Below are 25,019 nucleotides of genomic sequence, written 5' to 3'. Positions count from 1 at the left end.
TCATAATATCACGTTAATCGGGACTCTCGGTGTTACAATTAGGCGATAAAATATAAAGATTCAAGTGTGGCCACAAAAAAAATCTACGACTATATCTGTGGTCTATCACCTACATACTGTCCTGACTGGTTCGTCTTATAAGTAAAAAATTACGCTAGCTCAGTTGTTCTCAAATTGGACAATCATAAGGAGGAATTTGCCTCGATGACCTTGGGCATTAGAATCTTAAAACAGTTAGTTATACATAGAAAGGTTATAAATTTTGCCAACAAGTGCAGCTTACTTAAACGTCCACCCATAGTATAGACAGATGACATTATTAAGGTTAACGGAAGATCAAAGCCGCTACCAACTGGTCTTATTGGAAATTATGGGGAAGGCATATTTCTAACAGTAGACATGCTATGAGTGAAAGAATGGCAATGATGATGTAAGACTCAGGCCATTATGGTCTTTTGTTTTTGTTACCTCCCTTACGCGATGGAAAGTATAGTATACCACTCGGTATCGTAACTGACTATCGAGCTTGCAATCCAAAGGCCATAGGGACTAAAAGGGCGAGTATTCAATGAAAGGATCCCAGATTCGTTCTAGTGTTTTATACCGCCATCAATAATTCAGTCGTCCATAATTATCAACATCGATAGCTCACCGCACTTAGAACTGCTAAAGTGGGTTCACTAAAATTGCTTTCTATGAAATTTCAAAGAGTAAAAAATATTAAGTATTTCGCTAATATACTGTTTACTAGAAATTAAAGTTTATATATTTTAAATGTTTTATCTGCCTTTCATATTGCCTGCCTTCCACACACAGACAGTAAACTATTGACAGAATAACGTTTGACAGTGACAAAGAAAAATATATTTGAGTTTGACAAGTTGTAAAAATGTCAATGTAACAAAAACACGTGTTTTAAATATTTTTATCTATAATTAATACCACATTTAATTAATAAATCTATAAGTTTAATTAAAAACATGACTAGATTTGCGAGAGCAAAAGGTTCTAAATCTTCTAACCTAAAAGCACCTGAAGATAGCACGCCATGGGAAGTATTGAAAGAACAAATTGTTCAGTCTAAAAAGGAAAATGAGGAAGCAAAACAAAGAAAAGAAGTAAGTGTATTAACATTCTTGTTTCTTTACACCATTCCTGAATCTCATGTTTTTATATTTTTATTTCAGGCTGAACAAAAGCGAATAGAAAATTATACCAATTTTCTTAAGGAACAAAAGGTCCAAAAGCGAAAAGCGACTTGGTGTGATTTTCCAGAAACGGAGTCGAAGAAAGATTCTGTAAAGAGTAATACCGTAATTAAAAAAAAGAAAAGCGACAAGCCAAAATCTACTACAAATGCTCAAATATTAAATGAACCTCAGCCAGCACTTAACACCGATGCTAAGATACAAAACAAAAAGAAGAAAAAAACAAAGCTTTTAACTCAAGAATTATCTAATAATGAAAATAAAACCGACATTCAAACAGAAAGCTTATACAACAACCTTGTTTCAGAAAAGAGCTCTGACAATGCACAAAGCAATAATGTTAAAAAAAAAGAGAAACGTAAGAATAAAAAATTACAACATACAACAAGTAATAATTCAGAAGAAACTACAACAGAAGTAAATACAGATAACAAAATAACAGATTCACAGCCTGAACAAAATAGCAATATAAACAATAATCAGAAATCCAAAAAAAAATTACAAAAAGGTCAGCAACCCACAAGAAGAAAAGAAATGAATGATCGAAGCTTCCAATTGATAATTAATGGTAAAGAAATTGAACTGATCAGGTATGACGGTTTCCCAATAATGAAAAAAGATGCAGAACGGCTTGAGGAGCTTAAGAACAATATGTTAAAAAAAGGTATACCGAAAAGTGAAGTCCAAAGGAATATGAAATTGGAGAGAAGACGAGCTGAAAAAGCTTTAGCTAGATTGAAAAGAGATGTTTGCTATAACTGCAGGAAAGGTGGCCACAACCTTTCAGATTGTCCAGATTTGAAAACTAAAATCCCAGGAGTAGATAGTGCTGAAGGAGTATGTTTTAAATGTGGCTCTACTGAGCATAGACAATTTGAATGTAAAGTGCAGAGGGATAAAGAGTTTAGATTTGCTACTTGCTTTATTTGCAAAGAAGCTGTAAGTCTATTTATTTATGTATTTAAAGTTTTCTACTGACTCTACTGTGACTGCTGTCTAGAAAGACTATACTATACTAATATACAATAGGGAAATTCCATTATCTATCCATCTTTTGAGAAGACTTAGTTACTAAGAAAAAACAGTAGGCAGTAATAATAAAAAGGGTTGAAAATCCAATGTACATAACCATTAAAGCACATATTTATTAAACCTAACTACATACAGTAATACATAAACCACATTTTAAGTATATTATAATGTCCACCAGCAAAAACAAATATTGTTGTAAAAAGCTGCAAAGCCGCACTAGCTACTTTACTACTGTCTTGAGAATTCGTCTAAACTTTATATCTCTTACCATTGTTTGTTTCTAAGAATAAAAAAACAGCTTTACAGATAACATGCACCATTTTTATAAAGCAAAATATCTGACATGTATGAAAAGTTAAATCTTCTGCGCATAACATATATTTTTTAAATCTCAATTCATAATACTTATTCTTAAGTCTTTTTGAAGGCAACATATGGCATTTTGAATTAGCTTCATAAATGATTGCATGCAATTTGTTGATCATCATACTAAAAATATAATAATAATCTTACAACTTGATTTCAATATTATATGCTCCATCTATCTATAATGAATATTTCCAAAAATTTTCTACAATGCTAGATTTTTCAACCAGACTAGATATTTAGTTGTAATAAAATAGTGTCTTTATACTTTAGAAATGACTATAATTAACTGTCTCCTATTTAACATGTATTTTATTTTACAGGGTCACATTGCTCGCCAATGCCCTGATAATCCAAAAGGGCTTTATCCTAATGGTGGTTGTTGTAAGCTATGTGGAGATGTCACTCATCTGAAAAAAGATTGTCCAACTGTAAGTAACAAACAAATTATTACCATAAATTATTATATATATTTTTACATACATATTTGCCTTAACTAACATTTGTTTTGTTAGGTTATAGAGGCAATTTCAATGAATTAAATAGCTAAATTATACATAGGTTTTCTGGATAAATTTTCCTTGTTCAACACTGTCCTAATGTTTAGATATTTCTGCCATTTATTTCTGACTTGAAGTAGTAGGCTGTTTAAGGGTCATAGTATTTGTGGATTGGCTAGACTATAGCCAATCCTGATACAAAATGGGTGAAATATCTGTTGGCTGGGGAAACCAGCCCGTCAAGACCAATCATAATATTCAAGAGAGTAAAAACCGTGTCAAAAATGTTGCATGTATTGTAATATTTACTTTAAAACATGATGCAATTGCAATGTTTTAAGGTTTTTTTTTAAATTGTAAGTAGAACCATATTTTGGGTAGAACATCAAATGATTACTTTGCTCTCATGATCACAAAACAATGTTTTGTGTTAATTCTCAGCATGTAGTTTAAACAGTGATATTTGTGCTTGCATCATACCGTTGGTGAAAATTATAATTATTGACCTAGTGTTGAAAACTTCTTAAGTGGCGACCACGAGCCGGTAGACTTGGGTCTTCAATAGGTGAACCGATGACACAGTTAAGGTCGCGGAAAGCGCATGACCAATCAACGTGGCTATTTTTGAGGGAGGCCTATACCTTACAGTGAGTGTCTATCGGTTGGAATAATGATGATGATGAAACTATTAATGGATGGGGGCTTATAACAAATGTGTTTAGGCTATTATTACTCTGTTTTACAGACAAAGGCTGCATCACATCTTTTCATCATCTGGGATTGATGCACCCAGCAATAAGACATCATTTGTAAAAAAAAACTTATGTATGTAAATTGTATAATATAACGTAAAATTGAAATTTTTCTTCAGACCAAGGATAAAAAAGAAGAAACTTCAATCAAACTGCAGACTTTGCAAGGAGCTGACAACATTGAAGATATAATCCAGAAAACAGAAAGCACTGTTAAAGAAGAAATTAGGAAACCTAAAAAAATTAAATTTTAGTGTTATGAAATATATTCCTAAAAATAAAATGTTATGTATTTACACGTGTGTTATTGAAGCCAGGCCTTGCAACTAGTTATTGGCATTTCTCGCTTTCAATTCAAAAAATTGTTACTATAATGCTTCAAGACTTGCTTTAAGCTGTTCTAAACATTGGGATGCAATTTGTCCCGTTATGCCTTCTGGACTTTGCGGATCTTCTCGACTTAGAATTGTACTGGCTTCAGATAGACAATGTATAGAGTCCTGCAAGTGCTCTTTAAGTTTTTCCCTTGTAATAAGTCCAGCACTGAATTTGCTCCGTGCCAAATACATTAGCGGTGCATGCAGTTCATAGAACATCATTCCTGAGAACAAAAATATATTAATGGTATTGGTTCTTTAATTACTAGTTACAGATTGCTAAAAAAGTTTTCGACATTCTTAGCTTTTTGAACAGAAAAAATAGTTACCATGTACATATTCTGATTATCGATATATGGACATTTGTAAATCATGTTTTATTTTAATCATAGTGTCAGGTTATAATTAAAAAGATATTTTATATCCATAGGTCATTCATATCTACCTTAACGTAAAATATTGGTATTTTATGAAAGTGATTTTGTAAATAATTTATCCTGGGGTGCAAATGGTGAATGATAAGAATTTTTACACTCAACATCTGCGAGTGAGACAACGAATTATATTGGCTAATACACAGGATTATGGCTTCTAAAATATTGCTATTGTTGATTAAATATCTATGCGATTATTATATGCCCTTAGGGACACGTGACATCGGAAGTTTTAAGAATACCAATAATAAGAGTTTTCTCGCAACGACGACATCGCAAACCATTAATAATCATATTAAATCCATAATGACGTTTAAACGTTATTTTTAAACTGCCGCATAAAATAAAAGTGTCCTATTTACGAATATTGTAATTATTATTTTTCTATTTGAATTTCAAGCTGGCTAGTTCCAAAAACATTCAGCGTTACTAAAGTATAACCTCTAATTCTGCTGTCACCCGGTGTAATGATGTCCAGAGTTTTGAGCACGAGTTCACATAGCTCAGCTTTCCGTTCCAGGATGAAGTCGGGAAGCTCGTCGATGCTATTATTCTCGACGCGTCCATATAGCTGTGCCAGCGCGTGTTTAATGGATAGAAGGATCGAATGACGAGGGTGGAATATCGATTTGTACTAGAAACAAAAATCATTTAATCTGTTATTATCTATCTTGTATTTTTGTAATTTTACTTTAAATATAGATAAAATATAGTTACTCTTAGAAACATAATTTTTCACCTCAGGTTTTGTTTTCACAGTTACATTTAAATTTTTTGAAAAGTCATTATGATAATATGATTGAAACTGTTTGTTATTTGTACTATTATACTTTCTCTGAAGTTTCGCGCAACTGTCAAATTGAAAAATGATCATTGTATTAATAGTTTCAAGATTTAATAAAATTTAGCCTTATTCATATAACTGCAAATGCTACTATTAGACCTATTATCAATTAAAATTATTGATTGTAGATCACTTTAACTTATGATTTTATTTACAATAAAAATAAATAGAAACATTTACAGTACTTTATTGATAGTAGCCTCTCTCTGTTCTATAGCTTGCAGGTTAGGCTCGAGCGCATCCAGCTGATCGACTTCCCTCTGCACAACTGCCAACATCTTGCAAATAGCCCCACCAGAAGTTTTAAAACCACACGATTTTTTTGTGCATAGCCATTGGGCGTCGTTATCTATAACATAAATATGTAAGGTTAAATCTCCTATTACCGTGGTATACAAAAGCACACCTCGGTATTGAAGACTGAAGCATGGCTGTTCCAGACTGAATACTTTATGGTTCCAGTGTGGCAGCTAAAGAGCAAAGCGCGACGGTCTGTTGCTAGAAACCAAGTTCCCCATATAGTTACTATGGTCCTTAGTACCAACATAGAGAACGACCACAAAAGGGGTTTTGGTGGGTAGGAACCTCACATAACCAGTTTTCATCAAGAGGCATTGTAACTTGGTTACTCACAGTGAGCTTCAAGCTGCACCTCGGGTAGACCATGTGGAAACAATAACCACATGGTTGTAGAGCTGGTATAGGAGCATAAGTGTAGAACTGGCCCTAGATAGCCGCATTGAATGGACTCATTGAGTAAGCACATTTCAGAGGGAAGAAGGTGGACTATGGAGCTGATGTGGATTCGGGAAAGTAGAGGAATGTAGGTGTAATGATGCGCCGTTCCCTCTACAAAGTGGGGTCGCATTGCACTAATTTGGGGTTGTGGGGAATAACACTCTACGCCTGAATAATGAACCGGGCTGGAGATAAAGACCAGATCTGTGAAGACCCTATAATTATCAGTACGTGCTCTCTTGGTTCCCTTGGTGATAGAGTCCTTTACTCGGGTTAGGTGGTAAGATTGAGAAGCAAGGTTCCGGCTGGCTTCTACTTGGGGAGAACGAGGAGGAGACATTTTTACTTCCCGGATATAGCCTGAGGGCTATATATGGGGGCCATACAGCCATGATGGAGGAACATGATGTCAGATACAACGGCGACTAATGTATAATATTAACGGTGATAATTGTGTATTAGTGCTAGATAATTCAGTCTCACCTAAAGGGTTCGTAGATAAAATTATACCATTATCACATTTGTTACATTTGAGCGTGCTCAGATGGGTGCTCAACTCTGTAGGATCGGCGCAACGTGGACAGTCACATTGAAAGAACTTGGATTCAAGTAAATATTCTCGACGGATGTACGTAGGCGAAAGGGCATGTGTATAACATAAATATAACGCTTCGCCTTTCTTTATGGGCACCGCTGCTCGTATTTCAACCCTGGAAATATCGATACAACTTTAATATAAAACCAGACGAAGAAATAATATGAAAGCTACAGCACTTGGAAATTTCATTAATTCCAGTCAACCAATAGACGCTACAAAGCATAGGTTTTCCTCAAAAGTTGTCACAAGGATCGGTCTTGCACTGGTCTTGACTGCAGCTTTCAGCGACTTCCCGCGACCTTGACTATATGGTCGGTCTACCTAGTGGGTACCCAGTATAAAGTGATCAAAACGAAGCTCTATTAGAATCCGACAGGTCAATAAATTCTTTGTGTAAAAAGTCTGCAGTGAAAGATAGTAAACAATAATTATTTTAATATGTATTAGTCCGAATTTTGGTAAAACCTTTTTTTACTGTCCTATCATTACGGTAATTATTATTTCTGAAACCATTGATTTTGCATAGGCTGCACATCAATTGACAGCAAATAAGCTTCATCTTTTCAAAGATTTTGTACCAATAACCAATCATCGCACTGATCCACTAAGTTCTTCAATTTATCTAGTAGAAGCTTATTACGAGTAGTTTAAACTTTTTGTGCAAAGTCAAAGCACATCACAAATTTGAGCATTTTAAATGCAGATCGTACATATTCCATAATTAAACTAATGTAATCGATACTCTGCAGACAGAATCGAGCCAAGTGTATACCATCAATCGTAAAAAGAGTTATTTTAACTGTTTTCGCAGTTTAAAATATGAAATCTTTTTATTAATGCAATTGTAACATTTTTTAGGTTTTGAGGCCATCTTTGAAGAGGGGGGAGGGGAGCCACGTTCAGCTGTGGACGTTCGACAAGTGAAAAGAAGATGATAATAATAAATTCATATCTTAATTACTTACACAATTAGAAGCACAAGAGTAGGGCTTTAGTTATTTATGTAAATAAATTACAAGATATATTACTCTCTTCGAGTTAACCCTTAGCCAATTATCTGATGTTATATCAAACTTATAATATTGGTCCCCGGTCGTTCGTTCGTTCGTTGAACATATTTACGGCAATTAAATATATTTGTCAGAAATTGTTTACCGACACGGTACATAGATATAAAAAGTGTATCAGAACTATCTCCAAAAAAGATTTAGGACTGAAATGTGGCTGCTGTGAAAGCTTGATGGAATTTGCCATCCTCTGTACGGGTTTCACAAAAAAACAAATGACTGCACTCAAGCAAGCGCATAATTTATTCGACATAATTATAAAGTACAAGATGAATTTCATACAATAGTCAAATTAATGTCTTTAGCCGACAACACATTCGGTCAGTTTAAATTTAGATAAATAAAATTAAAGAAAAACGAGTACCGCTCGAATATTGGCAAGTTGCCATTCATAATCTCCGTTAGGAATATTGATTACTTTTATGGCGCCGATTATAATAACTTGGTGAAAGAAAACTCACTAACCTCTTAAACCTTAGTTCCTTGTGTACTTACTTGTAATACGTACTTGTAATTGTTTTGAAGAATGGTATGGACAATGTTAGGAACGCATTTATGCGCTGCTATGGCTAGCCGTGGGTATATCGCTCGTATGCTGAAACCTCCACGTGATGGTATTTCCACGGCGTTTACCTAAACGGAGAAAAACGTAGCTTTTTTTAATAACTCTTACGTAGACATAGACAAGCGAGTTGTCAAGATGTAGTGGCAAAGGGCAGGCCCAGGGGTTCTGGAGTTGAGATAGCCAAGCACCGCTTAGTGATCAGGTCAGCCGAGAGACGCCTTTTGCAAGGCTGAGGTCTCCCCTTAAGATCGTTTCGACTTTCCACGACCGGGACTATATAGGCTGTTCGTCTTGTGGGAGGCCTATTCACACCGCGTCTACCTCGTGGTCGTCGCTGGAAAACCTTGAAAAGTTGCACGAGCGATGGGCCCCACCCAACGCCACTTTAAACGAGCAATACCTCGAGCTACGTCGGTAACCTCGGTTCTTTTGCAGATCTCCTCATTTCTGATTTAAAATCGCAAAGAAAAAACGTGTTTAATGTTTTCTTATTTATTTGATGCTTATTTAATTATCACTGTGCTTCCAGATCAAAACTGCAATGAATTATCGCATTACCCGAATACCTTAAGGAGTTTAAATAATTCTTAAGTGCCTTAAAATTATTTTATTAACGGTTACAAAATACTCCTAAAGTTCATTGACATCGAAGTCGTATAGCATTTGCCATTGTCTGGCATATATAATAATAGCACGCTCGGTTATAATTTGTGTTAAGAAAATATTATTTCCGAGCAGTCTTGCGACTGAAGTTGGCTTTGTTTAAATTTTAGTTTTGCCTTTTTACTATTAAACTTCTTTTTTTCTGAAATTTTTAGGCCAATAATCATTAATGACACTATTGTCTGGGCATACATGACATTTATCCGATGGTGCATTGCGACATAGATTGGTAATACGATGTTATATGCAAGACCGCATCTGGGACCATAATCAAGTAGATGAGATGACGTTTTTTTAGATTGATAAAGTTTTTTTTTTTAATTTACTAGTTGCCGCGCTTTTAAACCGAAAAATAGTAGTTCCGTTTGCCGCCGATACTGATATTATTGTGATACTAACCGAATTACATAATACACAAATAATTATTAAACAATAAAATTGTATATTTAAATCAGAAATCATCCAAAATTTTAACGAACTTGCCATAGGTTATGACTGTTTCGAATCCAATTATTTACTCTGTTATTGGTATTATTAAAATTTTAAATATCAACTAGGATATAAGAATGGAGTAGCCACCATAGCCAAGCGGATTGGCAAGTTGAAATGATAGTGGGCAAGCGACATAGCGCGCAGAACAGATGTCCTCTGAAGTCTTAAGGTGCTAGAGTGAAGACCACGAACCGGAAAGCGCAGCATAGGACTTCCACCCTGTAGGTGAACAGGCGATCCTGTTAAGATTGTCTGAAGAAGAAGATGCTGAATGCGGACCTCTGCCAACCGACTCTATAGGAAATCTGTGGGTTAAGCCTGGGTCGAGCTGTTAACAGCCTGCAGCTGAATAAATGAACATGATTAGAATAAAAGCTTTTTACCTCCAGTATCCCACAAGCTTTCTGCACTAGTTCCTTGCTAAATCTCCCTCCAAGTTTGCAGTGGTCCACCAGGAAGTCTACAATGTTCACTTGGTCAACACGCCACGTGACACGCTGCTGACGAGCTTCCGTATGCACTTCCATGACCTCTAGTTCTTCTTCCCATCTTACTGTGTCCTTTTCTTTTGCAAGAAGTAATCTAACGGTAAAACAGATATAATAAGTACAGTTATGAACAAAATGTTAATAATGAAGTTCACATAGTATAATTTATTATGTAATTTCATTGTATTCACTAATTAATTGTACTAATCTTGATACATCTATATTCTTAAACACGATAACGTTAATCATGCTCCATGCCTGCACTTAAAACGTCCAAGGATTATGCTCAGGTCCATAGCCACATCCTCCTTAAAGGGAATTTACTATTTTAATTTTTACTTTAGTAAATTTACTTTAATACCATTTTTTAACGGAAAAAAAATTAAATTTCATATAATTTTTTCTCCACTAAAAATGGTATAGGACTAATATAGTTTTACTTCAAGCAGTTTGAAAATATTAAAATCATGATTTCCGGTAACGATAAATTACATCTTAGTAATCCTCGAAGAAAGATAGCTAATTTGAATAAAAGATGCGTGTTTATTGGCTATCCTCAGGGCAATTTTGTTTTATTTACAAACATTACCTTAACGGCGTGATACAATCAAGTTGGGGAGCACTCGCGGTCCAGTCGTCCACGCGTTGAAATTTCACTTTAACGTTCGAAAAAACCTCACACTCTTCGACGTGGTGTGTTGATTGCTCGCATTCCGCATTGCAGACCGGCCAACCGCAGCGCGAGCATAGCGTATTGTTCACGGGACAATAGCAACTGAGACACAGGGGCGGAGTATCTGACCACATTTTAAAATCATTAACTTATACAGGTGGTAGGATATAAAGGAAAACCTTTAAAGGAGTGAATGTATAGCTCCTTTGCCGTCAAGCTTACACTATTCAAAATTCAATGGTTTCAGAAATAGTAAGTAACTTACTGATAACACAGCAATAAAAGGATTTTAGACACAAAAAATACTTCGCGTTTCAAAAACCAACCTGTGTGGACGAGAACGAAGGTCGGGTCGTATAGCACAAAAGACCCGAACCCTGATTATATTAGAAAAAAGCGTTACTGAACTTTCTTCTGCCACCTGTTCACTAGTGTTAACCTTTTCTGAAGTTGTAGTAGTGACATTAGCCAGGCAATAGCAACTTACCAAGCCGTGGTTCTGCCCTCTCGGGCGCCCTTTTGTCTGAATGCTAAATGGGTACTATCGACGTCTAACAGGCCTAGCCTTGGTCTCCTTGTGGAGGCTCCTGTGCCTAGTCACTCCATGGAGCTTCCAACGAAACGATGTACAAGTTCGACAGCCTCCCAATTCGGTAAAATAGTATTATATGGCAAATCGAATTAGACCCTTCGGGGAGGCCTTGAGCATCGCTAACTTAAAAGAGGTCTTAGGCTAGCACCTCTGTTACCTAAAAACCGCGGAATCTGCAAATACTATTTGGGCAGCAGTAATAGTCCGGTAGAAAAAATATATAAAGTATAATTTTTTAATTTACTAAGTTTCCCTGCAAACTTAGTACTAATAGGTTGTTTGTCAGTAGCATTCCAATAAAAAAGAAAAAAAAAAAAGAAATTAATGAAACATAATTCAAAGTGATCACTTTATATATCATTATTCGGAATAGATGTTAAAGCTTTCAAGTTCTTTTGCTGACAAATGAGCTATACATTACCCACCGTTAAGTTTTTACACCTATAATCAATCACCGTGTATACAATGGCAAATTTATTATAAAGTTATTATCGCACGTAATGACAATTTCCTTTATAATTCATGTAACATGAAATGCACTGTTGAGATGAAATGGATTAATAAGTAATTGTTATTAATTTATTTTTTTGATACGAAGTTATTCTAATCTTTCTTAATGAAGTCAGATACAATTTAATTTTAACACATTTATTTCAAAATCTGTAAATGAAAGGGTAAGTTAATTTTTAATTATATTAATAAGGAAAGTTACAAAAATATGTCACCACCTTCTGATAATATAGTAATCAGGTGCTACACGTGATTTCGGCATACGGAATCCGGCATAGTACCAGAAATATGTTCTTTACGAAGAAGTAGATTATCAGAACTATAGGGGCTAAAATGTTCTGCAATATACACTAGCTTTTATATTTTATGGATAAATAAAGCGGTACATATGTTTAAAAAAAGTTAAAAGTTGACTACAATTTGTTATTTATTTACTCGATGATTCTTGATGTAAACAGAATCCATTTAACAACTTTAATAGGTTGTATTCATTTTTTTTAAATTTATTAAAAAAATCGATTTCATCATTTGTTCTTACCTGGTTTGGGGCCCACAGCGAACGGTAAATCCGTAAATATTAGTTCACCTTTATCTAAGTCCTTTTTTGCGATCAAGTACCGCCCATATTTGTCGTTTCTTAATACGTCATAATGTGAAAAGGCCATGATAATAAATTGTGTTCGTTGTATTAGACATCGACCGTGGCTGACGAGTGTAGATTGAAGCGACTGAAACAGTTTGGCGAACGAACAGTAGCGGCTAAAATAAACTAGCAGAGGATCGGAACGTTTCAAATTTCGAGTACGTGCATGTATGGTACCAAACTTGGTTCATACTTTGAATTGCATATTTTTACGCGACATCATTTTACAAATTTATGGGGTAAGGCCTATGTTCACTAGTAGACTCCCTACGGCTGATGATGTAAAATGATGATGATGATTTTGTAAATAACACTAACGTTAATGTAATATAAAATAATTATTAATCTGTTTAAAGTTTTTTGACATATCTTATGTTTACTTCTTTATCACCTGTATACACTTAGTGTTTACTCTCTAATGTTCAGAGACAATGAAGAATGAAATTTGCGGTGGTTTGCAATGAAAATCCACACAAATCGCGTGGGGTGAATTAAGGCGCGCGCGCTCTGTATTGCTGAATGGCCACTGTCTTAAAAATGTAAATATTACTTAGTTGCTATCAACGGCTCCGCAAAATTATGATTTAGGTACTAAACCATCGTTCGTCTAAAATGCAAATTATTTCAAACCTTACATTTTTAAATTAATTTTCAAAGGCCGATGTACAATATTTATCGCTGGGTACTGTAAAAAGTACAATGAGCGATTTTATCACTCGAACAATTTCTCAGCATAGTTACAGAAGAAATAAAAGTAGATGGTAGTCGACGTTATACGACATTGTCACAATAAATATCTACGTTAAAAGAGATATACATTTGTAAGAATTATTACTTAAATTCAAATAAATTCATTTATTTATGTATAATATTTGTATTATGTATTCGATTTATAAAACATGATACTATTGAGAAATGTCTAAGAACCGAAATATGTCTCTAATAATTCACTAACTACCAAAGTAGAAATTTATTTATCTACTCTCTACTTCATATTATTTATTTAATATATGAATAACACAGCAAACAAATATTTATTAAATAACTAGAGTGCAATAATGTTTTTATTATAAAACATCATACACCGAAACGATGAACCTATTAGAAATGTTTAATTCAAAATTTTTTGTGATCTAGATACCCTACATTGTCAAATGATAAATTTAAAATATTTCAATTATACAAATATTTATTAGTTTTTTCATAAATATGTCAATTTTTGAATTTATCTTTGGTGTTAATAGCCGAACAGGAAGTGTGGCTTTACTCGATAACTTAAAATTACCTACAGTTTCTGCAGTAATTACAAAAGAAACTATCCCTTGTTTACGTGAAGTGAGTATTTTACCTATTCTAGCCTTTATTTCCCCTAGATTTTGTTTGGAAGTACAGGCAAGTATATTATCAAAATCCTAATAGTCCTATCAAAATTTTGATAGGACTACAACTAATGTAATGTTGAACTCATTATATGTATATCGATCACAACTTTTGATGTTGTTTTGTGATTCTTTTCAAGAAATTAATTTTGTTAGTCTGTAAAATTAAAACCTCAACTTGCTGCATCCCTAGTTTACTCTCCTCGAGAAAAAATCATTAGATCTTAAAGGATTTTAGATATATTTTGTGAACAGGATGGTACACTGGGAGAAAAGATTATATGTAAGAACGAATATAACGAAAGAATTGAATGTCCCTCCGAAGATGGCGATAATGAAATCGACAATACGGAACCTGTAAGTTTACACTATACAGTTTCAAAATAGCCTTGGTGTAGTAAAAAGCCTAAAGAGTATATTAAGTTTTGTAATAAAGCATTATTTTCCGGTATAGTAAGTATATATGTGAAAAAATTTCTTTGTTAATATGAAAACATTTAAATTGTATGTATGGCTTCTTGATTGAACTCCATAATTGCGTCATTAAAATTGTGCATCTTAATCATTTCAAAATTTCGCGGCATAGACAAAACCAAACCTTAAAGTGTTTTCGAAATATTTTCAAATAATTCTTAAATCCTATAACATTCAATTTATAAAACTACTTCCATTGGTATTTAATTTAATTGATGTTGTTTAAATTATTATTTAAAAAATAACATCCATATTTTATCTTCTATCTACATCATGAGACTAGTCAATAGATTTCCTTTATACATAAAAATAGTTTAAACAAATGAATTTGATACCGTATATAAAATTATAATTCTTAATATAATTTAATCCATAGTTTCAAATATTTGTTATAAATGAATTTTAAGTTTTGTAATGTTATTCGACTAGTTTTATATGTCAATATCGTTATATCCGGCGAAAACTGCCCTCTGTCTGGTTTATTTGGAAACTAAAATTGACTTCTGGTGCGGTGCTGGAGGTGAAGTTATTGGTAGGAATTCGCAGTATTCAGTTTATCTAGATTCAGTAAGTGAAGTAATCTAATACAAAGTAAGTGAACATTTTGTTATTATTTCTAAATACATTATTTTATTATACGATAATTTTGCATAAATTAGCAGAACTACTGTAAAGCCGGGGACCTATTGACGTCATACACGTGATTTTTGCAATTTTATTCAATTTTACTATGAAGTAACTACTATTTCGTCTATAACTTTCTCGGCTGTTCAAGTTTCATTGCTATTAATAAGGTATACAAGGGAATGTAGTTTTTGTAATGATCAATTTCTATCCAATATAACTATAAAACTCGTAATGACAATATAAAATCTTTTGGCGATAGGTCAAGTTTAAGGCCACGGCATACTAGCATTCGTATAACAAATTTACCAAAACCGTTTTTTTTAATAATGACAGAATTATAATAACGGGACCTGTTATACCTGCGTGTTATGTAATACCGTTATTGAATGACATATAAATTTGCAAAGCCGACCCTGACACAGCTGGCGCAAAGCGCTAATCTGCGATAAGGTTCCCCAAATTTAAAGATGCTATCATTTTTCTCATGAGAATCCCATTCCAAAATTGTAAAGAATCTCATACGATCTTAATTTCATACGAAGTTGAGAGGTTAACTAATAAGTCTATTATTCTTTGATATTTCAAAAAAGCATAAAAATCCTTCAATTTATTGCTTGGTAGATTTATTCAACATTACTTAATATCTTAATTTTTTTAACAATAGCTGATAACAGGTATTCATGACAAAATTTATTTGCAGAAAATGGCACCTCCATACTACGCAGATCTTGGCAAGAAAGCCAATGATGTGTTCAGCAAAGGCTATCACTTTGGTGTGTTCAAGTTGGACTTAAAGACCAAAAGTGAATCTGGTGTTGAATTTAGCAGTGGCATCATCTCCAACCAGGAGAGTGGCAAGGTATTGACTATTTCTTCTACATCTCATTAATGCAGTGGAAGGAAATTAGTAGGAATGAATTATGGGTTTTAAAAGTATGAATATGTTGTGTCCTTAATTATGCTCTCAATAAATTGATTTAATATCAAGTATTTTTATTTCAGGTGTTTGGCAGCCTTTCATCTAAGTATGCAGTGAAGGACTATGGTCTTACATTCATGGAAAAATGGAACACGGACAACACACTTGCTGCCGATATCACCATCCAAGACAAGATTGCTGCTGGCCTTAAGATGACTCTTGAAGGCACTTTTGCACCTCAGACAGGGTAAATTGATTACTAAATTATACTGACATTGTTAGTTCTCTTCATTTTAAAATAATTTGTTTTTTCTTTAGGAGCAAGACTGGTAAACTGAAGACCTCATTTGCCAATGAAACAGTGGCTGTTAATACCAATCTGGATTTGGATATGGCTGGACCCATTGTTGATGTAGCTGCAGTCCTCAAGTACCAAGGCTGGCTTGCTGGTGCCAACAGCCAGTTTGACACACAAAAAGGCAAATTTAATAAGAACAACTTTGCTTTTGGTTACCAAACCAATGATTTTGCTCTTCACACCAATGTGTAAGTATCTTTAATAAAAAAAAAAACAAATGGAAATGATATAAATTGAATATTTTAATAAATTTCATACCCTTGTTACTAATATGTTACTAACATGATGTTATGAATGTAAGAAATCAATTAATGGTGAACAAAGTAGGTCAGGTCATGTGTGTATAGGGACACATTGATTTTTCAGCCTTACATAACATATTTGTTCATTTCTTACCATAGACTGGTAACACTAGTATTGAAAATAATGTTTCATTGGTTTCACTCACAATATATGACTATTGTATTCAAAAATTAAAATGCCATTTTAACTATCCATTTTCTAATAAGTATTTCATGCATTGTCGTGATGATTTAAAAAACTACAAATTGGTAAAGTGCTAGGATAAATGTAACTTATGTCGCAATTCGAGATCAAAAGTTAGAGAAATAATGCCTAAAATTTTTACTTTAGAGTTCCAGCCTAGGTGGGTAAAATTAAGTGAATTATAAGCCTGTGAGTTTAAAAATGCCAATTGTTATCCATGAAAATATTGTGATAGACTGTGTTTGAAATTTAAAATATTCACAGTGACAATGGAAAAGACTTTGGTGGTTCTATCTACCAGAAGGTGTCTGAGAAGATTGACTGTGGTATCAGCATGAAATGGACGGCGGGATCAGCTGACACACTATTTGGAGTCGGCGCCAAGTTCGCACTCGACGCAGATGCGTCGTTGCACGCAAAGATAAATAACAAGTCTCTTATTGGACTTGGTTACCAACAGAAGCTACGTCCTGGTAAGAAAAATGTTGTTAACAGATTTTATGTTTTAAAATTCACTGAAGAACTTGGCATACTGTTCCAATTGGGCAAAGCCAAAATCAAGAAATCACTTATAATATTAATTAAGATTTACATCCTGAAGTACATAAAATTTGGTAATTTAAACATAACATTAAAATTAGTTTTAGTGCCCAGTTTCAGCATTATAGCAAAAAGCAATATCAACATGTTGAAAAAACTTATACATTTTTATTAGATTTGAAAACCATGATGTCCAGTTGTGGTGTGGCCCTCTCCACAACTCACATTTGATAGTTGTAATATGTGACTCGTGGGAAATATTTCTTATGAATATTAAAGTGACCCCCATAGCTTAAAAGGTTTAGTGAGAGATACTTTATTTTTCACTTAGCTTTTAAAATGTTAATGAATATAACCAATGTAGTTACTATTGTAGAGATAATTATTTTGATAAATAAGAAAGTATAAAGATTTTATAGAACATTTGTGGTTATAATGGTAACAAGTGTATTTGCTATTCCTTTATCAATAGGCACATGATCTTTTGTTGTTCTATTTCAGCTGTTATCATTTGTGTTATCTCAAGTGTAGGAAATACTACAATTTTAAAAGTGTTATGTAAAATCCATTTATCATATTGGAAATTGGATTAAAAATATAGGCACTTGTTTCTGAGATTTTAAGAATTTTTATCTATAATTATAATATATATTTTTATATAAGTATATTTTGAATAAATGTATGTGTGTGCAGTGATGTATGTATTTATATGTGCATACTCCCTAAACTGCCCTCTCATTCATGTCTCTCATCTTGATCCATAGGTTGTTTGAGAGAGATTGTCTCATGTGATAAGACCACCTCTGTACCTCCATATTAATTTTCTTTTTCTTTTAGTTATTATTTATTGTGTACAATAAAGTGTAAATAAACAGGTATGCTTACTATCCAGATGATGGTTCAACAATGTACTAAACAGTGTAATAAAATACTCTTGTATAAAGGAACTAAACAGCTATTTTCGCCATCACAATTTAAGCAAAGATGAGTTACTAATTATGCATAAATATGAAACTTCCAAAGTTGTTTGTTGATATGTAAGTTGATGTCACTGAAATAATGACATGTATGCTGATATATCTTGAGTCTGAAATGTCCTAATGATGTAGAATACAACACCTACCTTGTCAAAACAATGTTTATGATAGGACACTTTATGTGCAAAATCACTTTAATAATTTACTAGCTTTCATTTTAAATGAAAATCTTTATTTCAGGTGTGACCTTGACTCTGTCAGCCGCCATCGACGGCCAGAACTTCAACGCCGGCGGCCACAAGGTCGGCATTGCGTTCGAACTGGAGCCCTAGGCATTTACTCAAGCCAATGGTGCTTAAGTTTTGTAGATAATACATAATGCCACATACACTATTATATCTAATGAGAAAAGGAAGCATATTTAGCCAAATCATTTCAAGCATCTCAGTGTCCTGTGTAATAGCTAACTTGAGCGTGTAATGCAGCAATTAGATTGTGCAATATGCCAAAAAAGTGTTTGAGCTGCCACCAAATCTTTAAATTTCTATGGTGGACATTAGCTTCCTTGTAATAGTTTTTTTCGTATTATGTATTACTAAGCAACGCGTGTTGCAAAGCATCCTATCTTGCTGAATTATTTTAATTAATTCAAATAATTCACTACCGTCAGTATACTACCTTGTAAATAAGCACCTATGGTGTGTTCTTTATTGATTGATTGAGAATAAAATGAATAGTTATCGGAATCAGTATTTATTTGTTTTCTTTATTCGCCTAATTACCTTTACATGCATGCGTAAAAAAAATGTAATAATAAAATTTCAATAATGCAACCTATGTCAGTACTATATTGAATCAAGGTCTCATCTAAAAGACCATGGGTGTCATGATAAGAAAACTTTGAAATTGCTTGGATTACCGCGATTTTAAACGTATTTATTTATTATTTGTGTTGTTTTAAAGCGGTAATTAATTTTACTATATTAGATTTGTTTTCTACACTCTTGGAATAATCATAACCTTCCTTTATCATTTATAAATCTTAAAAAAAAATTCTTTCTAACAAAAAACATATGTAACTATAAATATTGTCTTATTATTAGGATGTTACTCTCCAATGATATTGATTCAATGTTTGAATAATATTAAAACTTATTAATTACTCATTTCTTTATTATTATTTATTAATAAATAGCAGTGAATAGTCTACTGTATCATTTCTTCCTCCATGATCTTCGCCATCCATTCTGGTTCGGCGGCGGCGATTTTCTCGATTAAACTGTTTACTTGGTAACACAAACTTTGGATCTGCTTGTCCCATTGTGGTAGAATCTCACGAGCTATAAAAGAAATAAATAATGAAAATAATTATTGAGTGGTATAGTACAAGATAAGTGCGCAAATAGTGTCGCGTTAATTTAAACCTTTATCGAAAAAAATGTAATGAATAGCATTACTAGCGCTCGTAGGTTTAATAGAAATTAGTGTAAGTCATAACTGGGCTGGAATATTAAAATTATTGCTGTTAATTGTGCATAGCACGATAAGAGGTACTTATATATACACACTTGAAGTTATTGCAATGTACGGTGGTATTTATACATTTTGTGCGGTAAATGAAAATTTCAATAAAATTGACGAAGTTATCAATAAAAAAGATAGTGGGATGTATTTTTTTCGGCTACCGAGGCATGTAAGCGTCTAGTGAAACAAGTCATTGCAAAAACAGATCAAGTACTACATGGTAACTGAAATAAAATCGATTCTAAAGGAGTGCAAGGTAGTATCTTCAATTGACGAAAGTGGTTTAAAACCAGTTTAACACAAGAAAGTTAGCGTATGGTTTTACTATGAAGTATAATGGTTACATGTTTTTAGCAATTCCTAGTTAAATCGAAAGGTTTTGAATTATCTTTTATGTGAAAGTTGACAGTAAAAAAACTTTTTAATTTTGTTTAAAAATTATTTTTATAGGTACTAGAAGTTTTTTGATCCCTTATATTTTATATTTCTTTTCCACCGCACAAAATATAGGTTTGGTTGTATTTATGTAAACATAAAGGTAACGTCGTAGGTAAAATTCCAAAATGTAAAGCAAGCAAATAAGACCCATCAGTACTTATTAGGGTGACTATCATTAGTAGTGGCTAATCCCAGGAAATTAATATTGATTTTTTTCCAACTAGTTTAAATGCAATATTTTCTAATATTCTTACGCCTCCCTATTTTACATACATGATTTTTAAATCAAAGCGAAAGGGTTAAAGTCGTGCTGAGAACACCTTCGAATAAATATGCCGCCTATAACTCTATGTTGTGCATTAATTTATAGAATATAATGCAAAAAATACATAAAAGAAAATAATGTAGTTACTTTCAAAGTGTACTACGGAGCTAATCTGATCGATATATCCATTCATTCGTCCCTCGCTTATCATGTGACTTGCTATGCGCTCGGCTTTTGCGGGAGGGGTCTCCAGCAAAGCCCCCAGTTCTTCGAACGTTATATTGTTGTACAGTTTACTGGCAGACAGCAAATTGTGTTCAAAAACAGCTCGGTCGAGGATCGTAGTGCCGTCTGAGGTTGTTGCCTGTGTTCACATAAAATAAAGTCAACAACTAAAACATTAATCTTTAAAAACAATTCTTAATAACAATATAATTAAGCAATAGACTAAATAATATAATTTAATTTTATAGTTACAAGACAGCAAGTGAGCTATGCATTTTCTCCTTTAAAGTAATAACTAATCATTGTTCCACTTGGTTAGAGCATCTCAGGCAAGCTACCAAATTTTGGTATATTTTTAAGTGCATGTTTATGAATTTATGTGCTAGATTAACTGAATCTAACATATAAATTCATAAACATGTATCAACTTCATTTTTACCTTCTGATGACTTTGCATTAAAGCCTCAAATTCGTGTAGTTCTGAGCGACGAATAATGCGGTCGAGATACATTTTTTCTAGAATCGAATAAGCTGGTAGTTGTTGGCAGCGCTCATCCTTGAACAAGGTCGCAAGCATTCTAGATCTTTGTTGACCTAAAAGTTAATTTTATCACATTTAATTATTTTATCGTTTGTTTGAATAATTCCTAATTTTGGGACATGGACTAGAATTTTTTTCAAGTATTATCAAATTTCCTTAGTAATTTCTACAATTTTCTCTTGTGATATAACATTTATAATTAAAAATATGTTTATTACCTGCAGAAGCCAGTACCGTACATATGAGGGCATTTCTCAAACAGGTCATTCTTTCATCCTCATGAATAATATTGCGGTATGACAGTTCATTATACCTCTGGGCGGCCTCTATGAATTTCCTGAAAATTTATTTGTAAAAGAGCTTCAACTGTTGCTATTTTTTTTATTTATTTATTGATAACATGCTGTTTAGACTATTATAGTGGTAAAAATAAATTCTAACTAAAACTATTAAAATTAGAAAAAAGTAGTTTTAAATAACCATAAAAAGTGATATGGAATAAAACAATGTAATGTTCAATGTTTCAGCAAACAATGTAGTGGTTTGTTTTGAAGATTATTTATGTTGAGGAAGTGATATTGCAAGCACAATGCAGAGCTGGATTTTTTTGGTAAAACAATCATCATTATCATTTTATTCACAAAATGTCCATAGCTGGACATAAGCTACCCCCCTTATATGGCTAACTAGAAGCAGCCTGCATTCAGTGTCTCTTAACCTTAACGATATTGTGGGAAGGTGCCACCACCACTAAGTTGGTGGACGCCCTGTGATGCATTTGTCAGTTCGTGGTCTCCACTCCTGAACCATAAGGCCCCAGCAGCTATCTGTTTTGTATGCTATGTGGCCTCCCCACTGTTACTTAAACCTCCTAAACCGCTGGAGTGTTACTATAATGAATCTAAGGGTGAGAGACCATGACAAACATGAATCCATGAAAGACCACAATAATATAGTATAATTTGTTTATCATTTAATAAAATTATTTTTGCACTTTAGTACCTTCTATAATCTAAAACTCGAGCATAGCATACTTTGTAATAAATCTGTAGCTGCTCATTTGTCGTCTCCGCTTGCAGCAGTGAGGCTCGGTTAACAAATGCTTCAGCTTGAACTGGGTCATCAACCTCTAAATACAGTCTGGCTATCTTTAAGTATGTCTCTAACTTGTAATCTACGGAATATTGTCTGAAAAATTAATATCAGGCATTAATTGTAAACACATTAATTTTTTAAAAATTCTCGTATATAATTAAGTAAAGAAGTACATACTTTTGCCCTGTTTCAAGGGGTATTCCTACAAGAACATTTGCAGCTTCCTTCCAATTTTGATGCCTCTCATAAATATCTGCCAAATGTTGCCTTATACTTGCAACCTGATAAAATAAATTACATTTTAATCTACATATGTAATTTTAGGTTACTTCTTTATATTTCCTTTAATTTATATTTTCTTAATTGGTATTTATTATATTCATAATTAACATTTCTTTTAGTGATGGAGAACTTAACTGGGCATTCTCTACTTGGTAAACTTTTGAGAGGTAGAAAGGAAAAGTTAAGGGTGGTGACAGGTAGATGAAATTAATAATGATATAATAATAGTAAAACAAATGAAGTATCCTTAAAATCAATTGAAAAATAACACATTAAGGACCAAAAACAATTTATAAGCCACAACTGGGACCACATGTTTTGGGGCAAAGTTTTATGTTCTATAATGATCATAACTTTGTTATTTATGAAACAATTTTTGTCAAACTTTCAGAAATTGCACAATAAGATGCATTCTAAATATCATTAATTTTTTATTAATTATAGCAATTTTTTTACTCAAAATTTTAATTGGTACGAAATTTTTAGAAATTGTAAAATTGGATGCACATATAAAAATAGTGTTTATAACATGGGTTATTTTGTGATCCATCCATAACAGAAGGAACATGAAACATGAAAATAACTCTTGATTGGTCCTTAATGTGTTAACAAATTTAATATATTGTTATACCATATATCTTCATAATAAAATAAATGAATATCTTTATTCTAATGTATGTTTTATACAATAACATTAATTATTTTGATCTTGTTATACTAAAATCCTGTCTGCATAAAAAACCTGTTATTGTGTGCACCATAGCTTAATTATTGCTGCTATTGAGAAGATAAGGAAGAAGAAGCAGGACAAAAATGAAAGAAAAAAAATTTATTTAGTGCAATTCCAGTTTCATGCTCTATGAGGTAGGCAGTCATTTCAACTAAAAATAGTGGAAAAGGCTACGTTGTATTTCCAGAAATTGAAAATTAAATGAATACTACGAATTCATAAGATGACAAAGTTTGTTCAATTGGTTTATTGGAATCAGGCGTTATTTTGGGGAAGTCCATCCTAAGTAAGAAAAAGACCAATATTTAGCCACTTCCACACATACAGTGGTAGACATGCAAAAAAGTGCACCGCCCGCCAGCCCACTGATAAATGTGCATGTGGCAAACAAAGTGAATTACACAACTGCCACCGTTAAATCACTCAACATGTATTTCACCCCTCCACGGGGCATCTTTAGGAGTTATGTTACACCGATTAGTTTGAATAATTAACTATGTATTTGGCACTACACACTTTTGAAATGTGGTTCTTCACCAATAACAATAAATACACTATTACATAAAGTTTGGGTTCTTACAAATTTCTTTGCAAATCCATACAATATTATATAACAAAATACAATTGAGGGACAAAATTGATTTTTCGATTTGTAATTTCATATTTTTCTATAGTAGTCATTTTTATTTTTTGTAACGAAAATTAGTTGTCTTTGTTTTATAACTTATGAAAAGTGGATTTCATTATTATTTCTTATGTACAGGTTTTTGGGAAATAAAGAGTTTTTTAGTATTCGTTCATACCTGCTCTTCAAAAGATATAACCCGTGGCTGTATAACATCCAAGGCAAAATGTGATACTTCTTGTGACACTTCATCAGGCAACAATGCTAAGTGACTGCTTACATCAGTTAGCAACTGACGGGATATTACTAGGCTTACATTTTCATTAACAACTGCGGGAAAATATAAAAGGAAATAAATCACGATTCTTGTACACTAATACAAAAAAAAGTTGTTTACATACTGGCTTCAACAAATGCTTTTAAAGACTCCGCCAGCTCTGTAGGGCTTTGTAGAATTTCCAACAACACATTTCGGTACCTGAAAAGTTATGTAAAGTAAAAATAACTGCTTTAGTTTATTTTTGGTGTATTTATTACTTTTTCTTACTTTTCTGCTTGGTCTTTATGCAAACCGCCTGAATTTCGCAGTTCAGTCAAATATTGACGTACACCTTGCAATGTTATGGGCATTGTTCTTAGGAAGGATTTCAATATCAAAATTAAAAAATTCAATCTTTTAAGCAACTATATTTGAATTGTTTTGACTAACATCAATTAGAAATTATTTCCGAATAAAATAAACATTGAAATAACCATATCAATGACATTCATACGCTAGTATAGTTCCTCTATGATACTGATATTAAAAAACCACAGATTCGAATTTCTCATAGATATCAATAACAAAACTAAAGTTTTAATCGATATTTAAAACATTTATTTCATTGGTTATCAAAGACACATACAGTTACTAATTTTAATAGGCTCTTTTTAAGTTTTGATTCTGTGAAACGATTCGTTATTTCTATTCAGTAAAACTTTTATGTATAACT

The 25,019-nt window shown here is 33.0% G+C and overlaps 4 protein-coding genes across 4 annotated transcripts; 2 read left to right on the top strand and 2 right to left on the bottom strand.

Annotated features, from left to right (window-relative positions):
• Nucleotides 1–843: 843 nt before the first annotated feature.
• On the top strand, nt 844–4,150 carry LOC137918658 (zinc finger CCHC domain-containing protein 9-like). The gene is made up of 4 exons (XM_068761517.1): nt 844–1,118; nt 1,188–2,147; nt 2,930–3,037; nt 3,978–4,150. The coding sequence occupies exons 1-4, from the start codon at nt 981–983 to the stop codon at nt 4,110–4,112; spliced, it is 1,341 nt and encodes a 446-aa protein (XP_068617618.1). The 5' UTR covers nt 844–980; the 3' UTR covers nt 4,113–4,150.
• On the bottom strand, nt 4,060–12,564 carry SmydA-3 (SET and MYND domain containing, arthropod-specific, member 3). Its single transcript, XM_068761972.1, has 8 exons — nt 12,438–12,564; nt 10,714–10,921; nt 10,020–10,218; nt 8,425–8,549; nt 6,735–6,961; nt 5,699–5,862; nt 5,111–5,303; nt 4,060–4,459 (listed from the first exon to the last, which is right to left on the bottom strand). Exons 1-8 carry the CDS (start codon nt 12,562–12,564, stop codon nt 4,227–4,229), a joined length of 1,476 nt encoding a protein of 491 aa, XP_068618073.1. The 3' UTR covers nt 4,060–4,226.
• Nucleotides 12,565–14,878: 2,314 nt separating this feature from the next.
• LOC137919050 (voltage-dependent anion-selective channel-like) lies at nt 14,879–19,054 on the top strand. Its single transcript, XM_068762013.1, has 6 exons — nt 14,879–14,986; nt 15,723–15,881; nt 16,025–16,188; nt 16,260–16,487; nt 17,050–17,258; nt 18,543–19,054. Exons 2-6 carry the CDS (start codon nt 15,726–15,728, stop codon nt 18,632–18,634), a joined length of 849 nt encoding a protein of 282 aa, XP_068618114.1. The 5' UTR covers nt 14,879–14,986; nt 15,723–15,725; the 3' UTR covers nt 18,635–19,054.
• Nucleotides 19,049–24,807, bottom strand: CSN4 (COP9 signalosome subunit 4). The gene is made up of 9 exons (XM_068762012.1): nt 24,575–24,807; nt 24,429–24,505; nt 24,206–24,357; nt 22,568–22,671; nt 22,298–22,483; nt 21,514–21,632; nt 21,194–21,348; nt 20,677–20,893; nt 19,049–19,642 (listed from the first exon to the last, which is right to left on the bottom strand). The coding sequence occupies exons 1-9, from the start codon at nt 24,655–24,657 to the stop codon at nt 19,509–19,511; spliced, it is 1,227 nt and encodes a 408-aa protein (XP_068618113.1). The 5' UTR covers nt 24,658–24,807; the 3' UTR covers nt 19,049–19,508.
• Nucleotides 24,808–25,019: the final 212 nt, after the last annotated feature.

The sequence above is a fragment of the Battus philenor genome, unplaced genomic scaffold (genome assembly GCF_028537555.1).
Source record: "Battus philenor isolate CCGP_79_NKW_IND1 unplaced genomic scaffold, ilBatPhil1.0.hap1 SCAF_15, whole genome shotgun sequence".
NCBI lineage: Eukaryota > Metazoa > Arthropoda > Insecta > Lepidoptera > Papilionidae > Battus > Battus philenor.
The sequence above is the reverse complement of the archived record's forward strand: the minus strand, read 5'-3'. Positions and strand labels throughout refer to the sequence as shown.